At 37.6% G+C, this 15,168-nt stretch overlaps 1 protein-coding gene across 1 annotated transcript in view; it reads left to right on the forward strand.

Annotated features, from left to right (window-relative positions):
- PKHD1L1 (PKHD1 like 1) overlaps positions 1-15,168 on the forward strand; it is a 153,499-nt gene that overhangs the window by 72,506 nt on the left and 65,825 nt on the right. Inside the window, exons 39-46 of the mRNA XM_027131617.1 lie at positions 3,217-3,465; positions 4,202-4,351; positions 5,775-5,949; positions 6,904-7,060; positions 7,802-7,958; positions 9,679-9,758; positions 10,231-10,360; positions 11,378-11,507. Of these exons, the coding sequence (XP_026987418.1) occupies positions 3,217-3,465; positions 4,202-4,351; positions 5,775-5,949; positions 6,904-7,060; positions 7,802-7,958; positions 9,679-9,758; positions 10,231-10,360; positions 11,378-11,507 (1,228 nt within the window). The remainder of the gene's footprint in view (positions 1-3,216; positions 3,466-4,201; positions 4,352-5,774; positions 5,950-6,903; positions 7,061-7,801; positions 7,959-9,678; positions 9,759-10,230; positions 10,361-11,377; positions 11,508-15,168) is intronic.

Consider the following 15,168-nt stretch of genomic DNA (forward strand, 5'->3'; position numbering starts at 1 on the left):
TGGTCTTTTGAGCTAAGAATAGATTGAGATGTCTTCCTGATCCTTTGTCATTATGTTATGCTGTTTCTGATCATCTTCAAGCTATTGGAATGCTTATCATCTATGTAATGATTTCTGAAGAGGCAGCTATAGTCTAATGGCTGAGAACATGGCCTTAATACCTGGATTCACACCTTGGTTCTTCTACTTTCCAGTGGTGAAACTTTCGACGAGTTTCTTAAAATATCAGTTTCCTTACACATGCACATACCTTCCTCATAAGGTTAAAAAATCTCATTCATATAATGCAACTTAAAAGTTTCCTTTAATAAAGAACTTATTAAGGGACTTCCCTGGTAGTGCAGTGGATAAGACTCCGTGCTCCAATGCAGGGGGGCCCAGGTTTGATCCCTGGTCAGGGAACTAAATCCCACGTGCATGCCGCAACTAAGAGTTCATATGCCACAACCAAGGAGGCTGCCTGCCACAACTAAGGAGCCAGCGAGCTGCAACTAAGGAGCCTGTCGGCTGCAACTAAGACCCAGCGCAACCAAATAAATAAATAAATATTTTTTTAAAAATAAATAAAATAAAGAACTTATTAAATGTTGGCCTTTTAAAAAAAGTCTTTGTTAATTGTTAATTTACAGTGCCAGGAAATGTATCAGGTTTGGGTAAGATGTATTCTGTGCCTTCAAGAAGTTTGCTATTAAAATTTTCTTTTAGACATCAAGTTTTCTCATTTAGAATTTTAAAAAGCAAATATTAACAGTAGCAATGGCATACCTCCTCCCATATATTTGCAATCATTGCAAATGAAGAACATTGGCATATGTTCCTTATTTCCATGAACCATTTCTGTCTCATCTCTCTTTGAATGTATCTTTCAAAACAGTGTATCTGAAGATAGATGAGACTTGTAGACAAGTGAGAACTGAGCTATTGGGTTGGCCAAAAAGTGCCTTCGGTTTTTAAGTAAAAATAAAAAGCACATTTTTCATTTTCACCGAGAACTTTATTGAACAACGTATTCACCCTTTTGTTCCAACTACTTTTGCCGTTTTTCAGGCAACTCGTAATTCCATCTTCCCAAAACGTTTTGTCTTTTTGAGCAAAGAACTGGTCCAGGTGCCTTTTACAGTCTTCCAGGGAATTGAAATTTTTTCCATTAAGAGAATTTTGTAAAGATCGAAATAAATGGAAATCCAAAGGTGCAATGTCTAGTGAATACAGCAGATGAATCAGAACTTCCTAGCCAAGCTGTAACAGTTTTTGCCTGGTCATCAAAGAAACATTTGGCCTTGCGTTATCCTGATGGAAAATTATGTGTTTTCTGTTGACTAATTCTGGACGCTTTTCATTGAGTGCTGCTTTCACTTGGGCTAATTGGGAGCAGTACTTGTTGGAATTAATTGTTTGGTTTTCCAGAAGGAGCTCATAATAGAGGACTCCCTTCCATTCCAACCATATACACAACATCACCTTCTTTGGATGAAGACCAGCCTTTGGTGTGGTCGGTATTGGTTCATTTCACTTGCCCCACGATCTCTTCTGTTTCATATTATTGTACAGTATCCACTTTTCATCGCCCATCACAATTTGTTTTAAAAACAGAACGTTTCTGTGACGTTTCAGTAGACAACTGCATGTGCAAATATGGTCAAAAAGGTTTTTTTCGCTTAAGTGGAACCCAAACATCAAAGCGATGAACATAACCAAGCTGGTGCAAATGATTTTCAGCGCTTGATTTGGATATTTTGAGTATGTCGGCTGTCTCCTGGATGGTATAATGTTGTTCTCAATTAATGTCTCAATTGAATCGCTATCAATTTCAACTGGTCTCCCCGACCACGGAGCATTGTCCAGAGAGAAATCTCCAACACGAAACTTCGCAAACCACTTTTGACATGTTTGATCAGTCACAGCACCTTCTCCATACACTGCACAAATCTTTTTTTTGCGTTTCAGTTGGCATTTTTACCTTTCTTGAAATAATAAAGTATAATATGCCAAAAATGTTGCTTTTTTTCTTCCATCTTCAATATTAAAATGGCTACACAAAAATTCACCAATTTTCATGTCTTTTTTAAAATGCACGCTGATATGACAGCTGTCACATACAGTCTAACAAAATTGTTTCAAATGAAGTTAAAGACAACTAAGTGCTACTAGAGCCATCTTACGGAAAAAAACGTTGAAACCTTTTGGCCCACCCAATATTTTATTTACTGAAGAGGCAAGGTATACATCACACTTAGAACACTTCCATATGAAAGGTGAAAATACCAGAGAAGATTAAAAACTTCAGACCTGAAAACATTTTTTAATCTTGTATCTTAAAACTATTCGTAACATGAAAGATCTCAATATCTATGGTCTTTAAAATGGCAACTTACATTTCAGTGACACTTACTATGGTCAATTATTTAGTTATTTTCACTGTTACTACTTGAATTAAAAGCAAACTAATACGTGGTGACTCTGCATTTGTAACAAGTTATGTTGATTAATAACTATTCACTTATTATTTAGGTACGTAGGTCTGTGTTTGGATGCCCTGTGAAAAATTCCATGTGTGTAATGCCCTCAATGCTTTTTGTCAAAAGAAGGAAGGAAGAGAACAGAAGGATTGAGATACTTTATTCTATGTACATTTATTCAAGGCATTAACATCAACATTCATCTTTAAGTCTTTAAATTAATTCCTTGTTTCTGTATTTACTATCTTACACCTAATTATTTATATATCATAATTTGTTTATCAAGTCATATATATTGAAAATATTTGAATTAAGAAAAATAGTCCATTCATCAGAAGAGTTGCAAATATCAGGAAAGTACCAAAAGTTTTAAAAAGTAAACCTCATCCCTAAATATGCTCTAACCCACCACCCACTGCTCAGGCATTCATTCACTCTCCAGACATTCTAGATCTTCTCTCTTTTCCATTAGCCTGAATTATTAGTAACTTACAACTTTCATCTGTAGAATGGACAGATGTGCTAGAAAATAATGAACATTGAGATAAATATCTTATAATCAAGATACCACAGACTGCAATGAAATTATAGCCAAAATGTATATGACATGACATGTACTGTTGGTATTTATATTAGTTTTAAAATACTGGATATTATTTTGTTTATGTAAGTACATGGGTATATCTTTAAATGCATGTGCAAGTATTGGAATTTAGGTATATATTTATATTTATATGGTTTGCTTTTTGTTTTTAAGGTCCTCCAGGGACTGAAATTCAGATCAATGGGTCAAATTTTGGTATTGATATCTTGGAAATTTCAGTGATGATAAATAACATTCAGTGTAATGTGACCATGGTCAATGATACTGTATTGCAATGCATTGCTGGAGATCATGCTGGTGGCACTTTTCCTGTTACGATGCATCATAGGACAAAAGGCTCTGCTGTGTCCACAGTCGTATTTGAGTACCCACTTACTATTCACAATATCCATCCAAGCCAAGGTAGGCATGAATGTACCAGAACCTAGAAATATTTTATATTGTTTCAGTAAGCATTTATTTAGAAAGAAACATATTCTTCAAACCCTGCTAAAATGTGTAGTTCCTATAACACACTAACATATTTTTGTTTATGCATCAAATTAATAAGCATGCAAGGGTATCAGTCATTTCAAAATATTTGTTTAATGCCTATATTTCTCTTGTGCTATATAATTTATTTAAAATTTAATATTATTGAAAACATCCAGGTTTTATTTGGAAATTGTTTTTAAATCATGTTTAGATATCACTGGCCTGTAATTATGTCTATCTAAATAAGTATTTTTTTTCTGTTTGAAAATTATTTTAGTGGTTAAAAACCTTAAGCATAACCAATGTGCTTTTAACTAAAATGGTAGCTTTACATTTGTGTTTTGACTATTCAAATTCTTTGTGACATTTCTTTTAAATAAAATTTTAGTTCCTAGAAGTAGTTCAAATAAATGACCAGATGTTACATTTACTCAGTGAAGGTTTTAAAAAACTACAATCAAAAGAGATTCTGTTGCACTAATATAATATAATATAATATAATATAATATAATATAATATAATATATAAATAATTTTAGTTCTGCGAACCTTTTCATTTAATGAAACTTGCTTCCATTTCAGGTGTTAAAATAAAGTTAAATATATGTACAGAGGAGGTTTTCTTTTCATTAACTTTGTCTTTCCCTTTTATATGTCTTCACTAGGGAGCTTCGGTGGTGGTCAAACCATGACTGTGACAGGCACTGGGTTTAATCCACAGAATTCAGTTGTATTAGTTTGTAGCTCCAAATGTGCAGTCGACAGACTGAAATCTAATCGCACAACATTATTATGTGAAGTTCCACCTAGTAATGGTAAGTAGTCAGAAAAAAGAATGGAAGTCTTTGAGAACTGTTGAATTTTATAGAGATCAGTCTGAATTTCTTTTTTCAATTTTTTGTGTTCATTTGGGGCAATTGAATCACCTTTATGAATTTCCTGATTTTAAGCAATTGCTTCAGAATTTTGTTTTCTAGGCTTAAAATATTTTCCAAGATTCATGACATTTGGGTTAAACTGAATTGTTTTTAGTAAACTGCAGTTTTTCAGTTTATCACATAAAGAGCATGCCAAACGGAGAACATGTTTTTAGTTCCTATTGGAGTATTAACTTTCCCTTAAAGGGGGGATAGCATAATGGTTATGAGGGTGAACTCTGGTAATTCGTTGCCAAGATTCAAACGCAAGCTGTGTCTTTGGGCAAGTTATTCAAGCTCTCTGTGTCTTTGTTTCCTCTTCTGTAAAATGAAAATGATCACATTAGCCTACTTATTGTGAGGTTTGATAAGTTAATGTATGTGAAGTGGATAGAATGGTATCTGAAACATGATATGTGATTTGCTATTATTATTACTCTTATTTATTTTTACTTAGTGGTTAAAAGCCTGGGCTCTAAGGAGCCCCTGAATTTGTTTTGCCACTAACTGTCACCTCAGCTAAGTAACTTAACTCCTCTCTGTTTCAGTTTGTCCATCTATTGAATGGAGACAATATTAACCCTAGTTCAGTGGGTTACTGTGAAGTTTAAGTATCTGGTATTTTAAGTACACAGCAGATTTTCATTATCTAACAAAATTTAAGAAGAACTAAAGAGAATAATATAGATGAATAAAGGATATGGTTTATGGACAAACATTTTTTAAAACATTAACAAAATGTGATGAAGCTTTTCTAAACATTTTTGCTTCTTCTGACTTCTTAAAGAATACTGAAGAAAATGTAACACTTTTGTGACTGGGCTTACTTATCATTTCAACATCAGAGTTTGTATTCTGATTTTTTTTTTAATGCAGTAATGCTATAAAGATTTGTCAAGGTTTGTTTACCTTAACAGTAGCTCCGCTTCTTTTTTCAGCGTTTTTGTATTGAGTTTTTGTAGCTTTTCTGTCTGTTACCTCGCTTTCAGCTGTCAGCGTGCTTGCTATTAGCCGTTCTTCCTTCCGTCCTCTCTAATTTGCAGTGTTGAATCCTCTAGCACTGGAAAACCAAACAGGCAGGTTTGTAGAATTGTCTACAATAAGAGGCTCTGAGGGAGGATCTAAGGGTTTTTCCCCTGTTGATAATGTGCGTGAATTTTGTGATGTGTTTGACTATTGCTAGAGATCTTTATTACTTCACATAGAGCCTGTGAAAGTGACTTTGGGAAAAGGAAGATGTTATTAAAAATATTTGGGGGTTTTGGACGTGAATAAGGGCCTAATGGCAGAATCGAACTCAGTTTGATTCCTCTTATCATAGGCAGGGGACCCAAGCAAGCCTGTGAAGTGAGTGTGGTCAATGGGAAGAATTCATCTCAGTCCCCGGCTCCTTTTATATACACCATGTCAATGACTCCACTCATCACTGAAATAGCTCCCAGGAGAGGCAGTACAGCAGGGGGCACCAGACTTACAGTCCTGGGATCAGGCTTCAGGTACTGTCTTCACGTGCATATACATCGGTGAATCTTTCTGGCTCCAGCCGTTATGCCTGCTTTCTCGTGCGCCAGGACAGTGTTTGAATATAGTCATGTAAAGTCTACCCACCTGCTCAAAAGCCACACTACATTTACTGACTACATACTCTGTGTCAGGAACCTTCCTACCCCATAGAAACTTCCTGCCTTACCTTCTTAGGTATTGTTTAATACCATTTTATGGCTAGAAGACTAAAATTAGAGAGGCTAAATAACTTTCCCCAGATCTTAGTAAGTAATATCACAAGTATAAGTCACCTTACTGTTAATGCTTTCCCCAGAATCTCATCTCCAACCATCATCTGCTTCATTGGCTCAATGAAACATTTCTTCATCCATTTCACTGTAACTGTTTAGGTTCCTTCTTCATAAACATATTCATTATTTTGGCTCAAATTTTATGTACTGCCCTATCATCATCCTTCAAGTACATTAAGTTTGACTTCAAAACCCCAGATCATTTAAATCATAGCGGGCAATGTTAATTCCTCAAGTACCTGTAACTACCTTGGACTTGCATTTTTACATGGAGATTAAATTCCAAAGTCTGTGAATGTGACAAAAAATGTCACATAGGCAAGATAATCGCTGAAAGTGTCTTACATAGGTGGCTGTTTGGAGACCAATGTAGACTTTCTCAATAATTTGAACCCAAGCAGTTTTTCTCCAGCACTGCAGTACTTGCTAGTTTGTACAGTTTTATTTCCTGACCTCTTAATCGCTTTGTTTACTTTTTTCTCAACGAATATTTTGAAGTTTTGCTACTGAAAAAAAGTGTCAGTCTGCACTTTGATAGCTCATAGGTAAGATCATTAGTTTTACAATAATGCATATGAATAATAGGGTTTGACAATGGGACCTAGACATTTGAGAAAAACACCAATGTTTTGTTTTCTTTTTTTTACTTTACAGTGAAAATATACAGGATGTTCTTGTTACCATAGCTGAAGCCAAATGTGATATTGAGTATTCCAACAAGACATATATCATCTGCATGACAAACGCCCACACTCCTTCAGGGTGGGCTCCAGTGCATGTCAACATCAGAAGCATCGGCATGGCCAAACTGGTAACAGTGCTGTTGGATAGAGTAGTCTCAGCAATAGAAAAACTAGCCTTATGGGAGGTGAAGTAATTGGTAATGGAGTTGCTGGGGTTTTTTTTGGCTGTGTTGGGTCTTTGTTGCTGCGCATGGGCTTTCTCTAGTTGTGGCAGGCGGGGGCTACTCTTCGTTGTGGCACGCGGGCTTCTTATTGTGGTGACTTCTCTTGTTGTGGAGCACAGGCTCTAGGCACGTGGGCTTCAGTAGTTGTGGCACGTGGGCTCAGTAGTTGTGGCTCGTGGGCTTTAGAGCTCAGGCTCAGTAGTTGTGGTGCACGGGCTTAGTTGCTCCACGCCATGTGGGATCTTCCTGGTTCAGAGATTGAACCCGTGTCCCCTGCATTGGAAGGCGGATCCTTAACCACTGCGCCACCAGAGAAGTCCCATTAATGGACCTTTTAGTTTGTTAATGTCTCCAAAAAATAACTAAGATGTGACTATAATAAATTTAAGGTAGGTTATTTTTTTTTTGCTTGTTACTAAAATTTTATTATTTCAGATTTATAATTATTCTGGATTGCAGGGTAATTGGTAATAGCTTTTTTAGTTTTTTATTATTGTGAAATTAATCAACAGGCAGCTCTAACATATTTAAAGTAGGTTATACTTAATGAAAATGTTCATTGTTTTAGAGTTCTTCATTTTGAGGAATTAAATGAAGAATTGTGATAAAACCTCTAAATTTAAAAGTCTCTCATTTCTATTACAGGAGAATGCTGACTTCCTATATGTTGATGCTTGGTCCTCCAACTTCTCGTGGGGAGGAGCATCGCCCCCAGAGGAAGGCTCACTAGTTGTTATTACAAAAGGACAGACAATTTTGCTGGATCAGAATACCCCTATCCTGAAAATGTTGCTTATTCAGGGTAAATTTCTGAAAATCTGTTTATTAGACTCTGCCTGTGAAATGGTTCTGTGAAGTTAATTTAATCAAAATTCATGATTATGAACATCCATAGTTGTATCAGGTTTTGAATACAGAGTTTAGTACTGAGTTCTTTAAATTGAGTATTATAATCCATTTGTGGTTATGAAATTTTTTATTGCGTTGCAACCAGAATCTTTTAATGAAATAGAATAGAAAATACCTGAGTGGGGGCTTCCCTGGTGGCGCAGTGGTTGAGAGTCCGCCTGCTGATGCAGGGTACATGGGTTCGTGCCCCGGTCCGGGAAGATCTCACATGCTGCGGAGCGGCTGGGCCCGTGAGCCATGGCCGCTGAGCCTGCGCGTCCGGAGCCTGTTTCTCCACAACGGGAGAGGCCGCAGCAGTGAGAGACCCGCGTACCGCAAAAAAAAAAAGAAAAGAAAATATCTGAGTGTACTGCATCTTTTATATGGGTAAGCGTCTTTTAAAGTCAAGTGTTTCATGAAACTTTTGTTTCAATAACTGTGTGTGTGTGTGTGTGTGTGTGTGTGTGTGTGTGTGTATGTGTGTATGTATATGCCAATGAACATGGAGTGGATTACAACAGTAACAAGGTATTTCCCATTTAGAAAAGCACTAGTATAGTGGGTCCTAGGGGTTATAAAAATCATAGAGCTTTGTTAAATTCTATACTAATGACCCCCCTGACTCCTCTTGGATGCCAGGTTGTGATTTAACCTTTGCCTGTGAACCTGCTTTCAACTGTTACACGAAGTTCTCTCTGCTTCTTAATATCCTGTTTTTAATACAGCAAGCTAAATAACCAGAACTGTGACAATTGTGTGTAAAAGAAACAATACTTGGCGAGAGTAAAACACTTGAGGCTTTAGTATATAAACTTTGCCATAATGGTTTTCGCTGTTCATAGGCCTTTGCATTTTGTTTTTGTTTTAACTTCTGGGACGACAGCAGTGTTTCAGTTATTTGAAGTTATTAACTACTGAACCTTTGGACAGGTAAAGTTTCACTGTCCATAAATTTACATCAGTCTCTTAAAAAATCTATCTCAGCACATTCTTTAATAATGCTAATCAGGCTATAGCTGTTGCTAGTGCAAATTAGTGGATAAAAGTTCAGACCTAATGTTGGCATTACAATAGTTTATGAAAAGTGTTTTTCTTTTATTTTAATTTTTGGTTCTTAATTTATATTTTGAGGTCCTGTGTTTGTAGAACTAGAATTCATGAAGCTGCACTATTTAATAACATTTAAAATAACAAATGATCAAGGGGGAATAATCTGCCCTGGGTTTGATTTCCTAGCAGCTCCCTGGGTCTTGTCTGAAGTTTTTTTTTTTTTTTTTTGCGGTATGTGGGCCTCTCACTGCTGTGGCCTCTCCCGTTGCGAAGCACAGGCTCCGGACGCGCAGGCTCAGCGGCCACGGCTCACGGGCCCAGCCGCTCCGCGGCATGTGGGATCCTCCAGGACCGGGGCACGAACCCGTGTCCCCTGCATCGGCAGGTGGACTCTCAACCACTGCGCCACCAGGGAAGCCCTTGTCTGAAGTTTTTATACTTCATGTTGCCAAAGAGCTGAAGTAAAGTGACATGCATGGTGACAGCAGATAGGAATAAGAAGTTAAATTTTAGTGTATAATTTAAGAAATAGCTTTTAATAAGACTATTCCTTGTGATATATTTCAAAATTGTATGGTTTTTAGGTGGAACTCTAATATTTGATGAAGCTGACATTGAACTTCAGGCAGAAAATATTCTAATTACAGATGGAGGCGTTCTTCAGGTATACGAGAGAACTTGATCTGTGTTCATTGCTAACCTCTCCATTTCTTTTTAAAATATTATGTGTAAAATGGACAGTTAATTATGCTAAACTCTCACTAGTTTATCTTTGTGTAGGTCTCTGTTCTTAGCATAAAATCTTTTTTCTGGATTTTAAAAGTTCCCTAGAATACTTTTGTGCTTTTAATGGGAAGATAAAGCATATTTTCATAGAGCAGAATTGTAAATAGAGCAGAAAAAAAAATTAGCTCTGAGATGTGGCTGAAGTCAATCAGTATACTTTCCAAAGGTCTGGCATCGTATATTTAGCTGACTGGAAAATGTAAGGTTTATCTTTTGGAGGAAAGATACTGAGAATGGAACAGTTCATTCTCAAAAGAGAGGGGAGAAAAGAAAAGAATTTCCTTTTGAATGATTAGAGTTGTGGATAATGAGTTTTACTTTCTGAATGATGCTTGTGAAATCCCTTGCAGATTGGGACGGAAGCCTCCCCATTTCAACACAAGGCGGTCATTACCTTGCATGGGCACCTGCGATCTCCTGAGCTCCCGGTATATGGCGCCAAGACGCTGGCTGTGCGGGAAGGAATCCTGGATCTGCATGGTACGGGCCGGAAGGATTCAAGGAACTGGTCCAGGAGAGACTAGCCAGGAAGCCAGAGATAATCCTCCTGATAACTCTCTTTAAATGAAACCTTGCCAAACTTCTCCTGTCTTTACATGTTCCCTCTTTACCCCTCTTTATCTCTTCCCTCCTTTATCCAGGTTAGATCAACCCCTACAGACCACCAAGACTCACAACCAAGGTCACTCCTAGGACGCCCTTCCTTCACATCCTTTGCCTAATTTAGCACTTGAAACAGTTCATACTGATTGTTTTCTTTATTCATCTATCTAAACAAAAAGGCATTAAGTCTGGAAGCAGAAATTATAACTTCTTATATTTGTATTTTAAAATGGGCTCTTTCTAAAATATAACTATAAATTTATATTTGCACTGTTCTATAACTATATGTACTGTGGAAAATTATCAGCAAATAAAAATGATTATGATCATGTTTGAGGTATCAGTGTAGCATTATTTAAAGGAAGCATGGTGTGAATCCTTTTTATATGAAGTCTTCTATATTGCAATAATCTACCTCTTTTATAAGTTTAGAATATATAAGGATGATACCCCCTTATGATCATAAATGTCCTACATTATGCTAAATCTATACACTAATAGAATTTTCAGAAATTTATACATTTCATTTGTCTCCAGATTATCAATTTAAGTAATTCCTATCAACAATGACAAAGATAATAGGCCTCTGCCCATTTTAACAGTAGTATCACACAATTTATATTGAGTTCATATAAAGATTATCATAAATGGGATATGTCATTGCAGAAGGATATTTTAAAAACTTATAGACCTATACATGTTATTACAAACCTGATTATTACTTTTATAAAGCAAGCACTCTAAATGTTTCTTTTTTGAGAAAGGTATAAGATGCTAAGGTAAAATGAACTTTCTCAAAATTGATTCAATCCAGGCAAAGATTAAAATGCATGAAACTCTCAATAGCCAAGAAGACACATCTGAGGAAATTGTCGGTTTGTATGTTGGCTCCAGGTCTGCCTGTTCCTGTGATTTGGACTCATTTGGCTCATACTGCAAAGGCAGGGGAAAGGACTTTGATTTTACACGAAGCAGTAACGTGGAAACCAGGAGATGAGATTGTAATTGCAAGCACAGGACACAGGTATGATGTCTTCTGGACCCGCTAATTTTGATTTAGAATAGAGACTTTTTTAAACTATGTAAACAAGGGATGATTCAGAAGGTCCACAACTATTTAATTTAAATTTGAAACCTAGAATAAAGAAGCGTGAACAGCCAAATATGTATTTGACAAATATTAACATTGGGTTGACCCCCAGTGTGTTGAGTTTCCACTGACCGAATTTACCATGAGAAAAAGTATGAATATATACTAATAAAAGATTTTAGTCATTTTCATGGTTAAGTTCCCATGTAAGATTTCGTTTGACAAAAGCATTCTGCTATTAAGTCAGTTGAAAACCTCTGAGTGAGAGCTTTAGCTAAGTGCATCAACGCATGCAAACATGTAAATGAGCTTCTTTGTTTGGCGCCACCAAATGACACGTTTGAAAGAAGCTAGTGAACTCTTTCTCATCTTACAGTCTTGGCAGTGGCTCCCATGGAGCAAAATTGTTAGTAATGATTGAATAAAAGGGAGGAAGGAAATTATAGTATGAGTGATGATTAATGTGACCTTTTACATGTCTGACATTTTACAATCGAGGCTGCTTATGACCCTTAATTTGTTTAATTATCTATTTTAGCAAATAAGAAATAAAACGAACAAAACTAACACAGCTACACCAAGAATACTGGTGGGGAGAGGAAGCAAGAGGAGCCTTATTTTTGCTTTATTGTTCAAATTATAAGCAATAGCAAAATTGGATATAGTCGATGCTGATCAGGGAACAAATAGTAATTTATGACAAGAAACAGCTAAATTATGTTAAGGTCGTGACTCAGTATAGAATTAGAATTCAAGGTGGCATTTTGGGTTTGTCATTTTCCAAGTTAAAAATAGACTTGCAGACATTAGGAAGTGTTAAATATATACTTAGCTTTATAAGTGCCCTTTTTTTCTCTGCCCTTGGAATTGCATAATGGCGAAATTAAAAAGCAGCAAAATGACAGGGCTTACAAATAGAATAGAAAGTCCTCATTTATAGCTTTTCTGGATGAAATAAAAGAGTAAGTTTAGAACTTAGTTTAGGGATATTTCATTTTAAGAAACAAGAATTGAGGAGTTTCCCATCAAATCTAACTCATTGTTCACTATTTAATTCATAAGTCCCATTTCAGAGTTTGTAATGCAGGTGGTTAAGAATACTACTTCTAGGGACTTCCCTGGTGGCGCAGTGGTTGAGAGTCCACCTGCCGATGCAGGGGACACGGGTTCGTGCCCCGGTCCGGGAAGATCCCACGTGCCACAGAGCGGCTGGGCCCGTGCGCCATGGCCGCTGACCCTGCGCGTCCGGAGCCTGTGCTCCGCAACGGGAGAGGCCACAACAGTGAGAGGCCCGCGTACCGCAAAAAAAAAAAAAAAAAAACCCGAAAAGAGTACTACTTCTAAAGTCAGTCTGCCTGGGTCCAACCCCCGGCAATACCACTTACTAGGCCTGAGGTCATGTTATTTCACCTCTCTGTGCTTTTCTAAAATTGGAATGCTGTTAGTATGTATCTCAGAATTACTGTAAGGAATAAGTGAGTTAATATGTGTAAAACAAAGCAGAACTTGACTGTTAGTGCTAGCTAAGTGTTAGATATTATTACAAAGGAAGAAAAGGTGCATTTAGGTGCATATAACATATAAAAATGCTTTTTTAGAAACTTCTTTTGTTTTTTCTGTTTTGTTTTTGTTTTTTTGGCTGCATTGGGTCTTTGTTGCTGCGTGCGGGCTTTCTCTAGTTGCAGCGAGGGGGGCTACTCTTCATTGCGGTGCACGGGCTTCTCATTGTGGTAGCTTCTCTTGTTGTGGAGCACGGGCTCTAGGCACGCGGGCTTCAGTAGTTGTGGCACGTGGGCTCAGTAGTTGTCGCTCATGGGCTCTAGAGCTCAGGCTCAGTAGTTGAGGTGCACGGGCTTAGTTGCTCCACACTATGTGGGATCTTCCCGGACCAGGGATCGAACCCATGTCCCCTGCATTGGCAGGCAGATTCTAAACCACTGCACCATGAGGGAACTCCCTGGAACCTTCTTTTCTAAAGAAATCTCTGTTCATCTGAATTCAAGAGAATTCAGGAGAGGCCAGTCCAAATCACCTGAGGGATCTTGTACTATTGATACACCCTCTCTCAAGCATCCTTAATCTTCACCTCCCCCTGCCCTCTCACCCTACAATTCCTTCCCTGGGTCTTTTGGAATTATGGGTTTCCCCATCCACCCACCATCTTGGAAAAAAAAAAAATAACTTTGGTTTCCTGTCTCTAGTAGCTTCTCTCTCTCTTTCTCTCTGTAAATTATCGAACTGCTTAAATATTATGCCCATTTCTTCCATTTCATTCTCGCTATCCATGTTTTCCCTTTAAATCCTACAGTCTAATTTTGATCCTCATAAAAACTTTCTTAGTGACCTTCTGACTATCATCATTCTTTGCTTCCTGCACATCACCAGGTTCTTTTGGTCCTTCCCTTGAAATGCCTCTTCCACCAGCTTTCCATGCACTCAGTTTAATTTAGACTCTCAGCCCCTCACCCTGGAATATTCCATCATCTTCCTATTGGGGCTCCATTCCTCTACCTTCTTACCTCAGGAATTCATTCTGCATTGATTTATTCAGTCAGGGAAAAACTGTGATTGAATTGTGACACGTACTGGACCAAGTGCTCAGCATACAGAATGATTTAACGGGTGTCTTACCTAGAGGAGCAGACAGGTATGGGAAGGACAGAGAAGTAAATGGGTGGTAGGACTGCAGTGTGGTGACCGTGAGTGCTGATGGGGCCTCACGCAGAGCTTACTGGGAGTCCAGAAGAAGAGTTGGGAAAGGTGAGAGAGGTGCCTTTCAAGGTGTTTCACATGCGACATTGTTATTTAAACTGGTAGTTAAAGGAGGAAAAAGATTTGCCAAGGGAGAGAGGAATCAAAAAGGAATGTAAGGAAGATACAGAGGTAACTCCTCTAAGGGCACCTCTGTCAACAGCACCAATCACGCTTTAGTAGATAATACACAATCAGCCATAGAAACAGATGTCTCTCTGAAGTCAGGGGCACTTTCTGCTTGGTATCCCCAATACTTTGCTCTGTACCTAGAAAACAGGATGGACACTCAATAAGTCTTTGTTGGAAGGACTCAGTACATGAATGTGTATATTATAGATTTGGCCAGTCCTTTTGCTGGAACTTGGTATGTGTTGAAGGAATTGGTAGAAATGAGAACTCCTGAGCTCACCTCAGTCGTTTCTTTTCCCTGCTCAGGAACCTCCAATGGATTCCCTCTGTAAGGGTTTCTCAGTCTCAGCACTGTTGACATTTTGGACCACATAATTCTTTGTTGTGTATCATAGGACATTTGGGTACATCCTTGGCCACTACCTTCTAGTAGTAACATAGCAACCCCAACAAGTTGTGACAACCGAAAATGTGTCCAGGCATTACCAAATGTCCCCTGGAGGGATGAAAGCATCCCTGATTGACAGCCACTGAGTGTGATCCTCAAAGTTATAAATGAATAGTACTTTTGAATACTTTATAGAATTAGTCCAGTTCTGTGAACAAGTATAGCACTTGGAAAATATTTATTTAATTGAAATGCATCTGTAAAATTTATTCAGTTACTCTAAGAAAGAGTAAAATACCGTCTTGGAATTCCTCTTCAGAATAT

This window comes from Aethalodelphis obliquidens, unplaced genomic scaffold, assembly GCF_003676395.1.
Source record: "Aethalodelphis obliquidens isolate GAN/ISIS:26980383/991018 unplaced genomic scaffold, ASM367639v1 scaffold39, whole genome shotgun sequence".
NCBI lineage: Eukaryota > Metazoa > Chordata > Mammalia > Artiodactyla > Delphinidae > Aethalodelphis > Aethalodelphis obliquidens.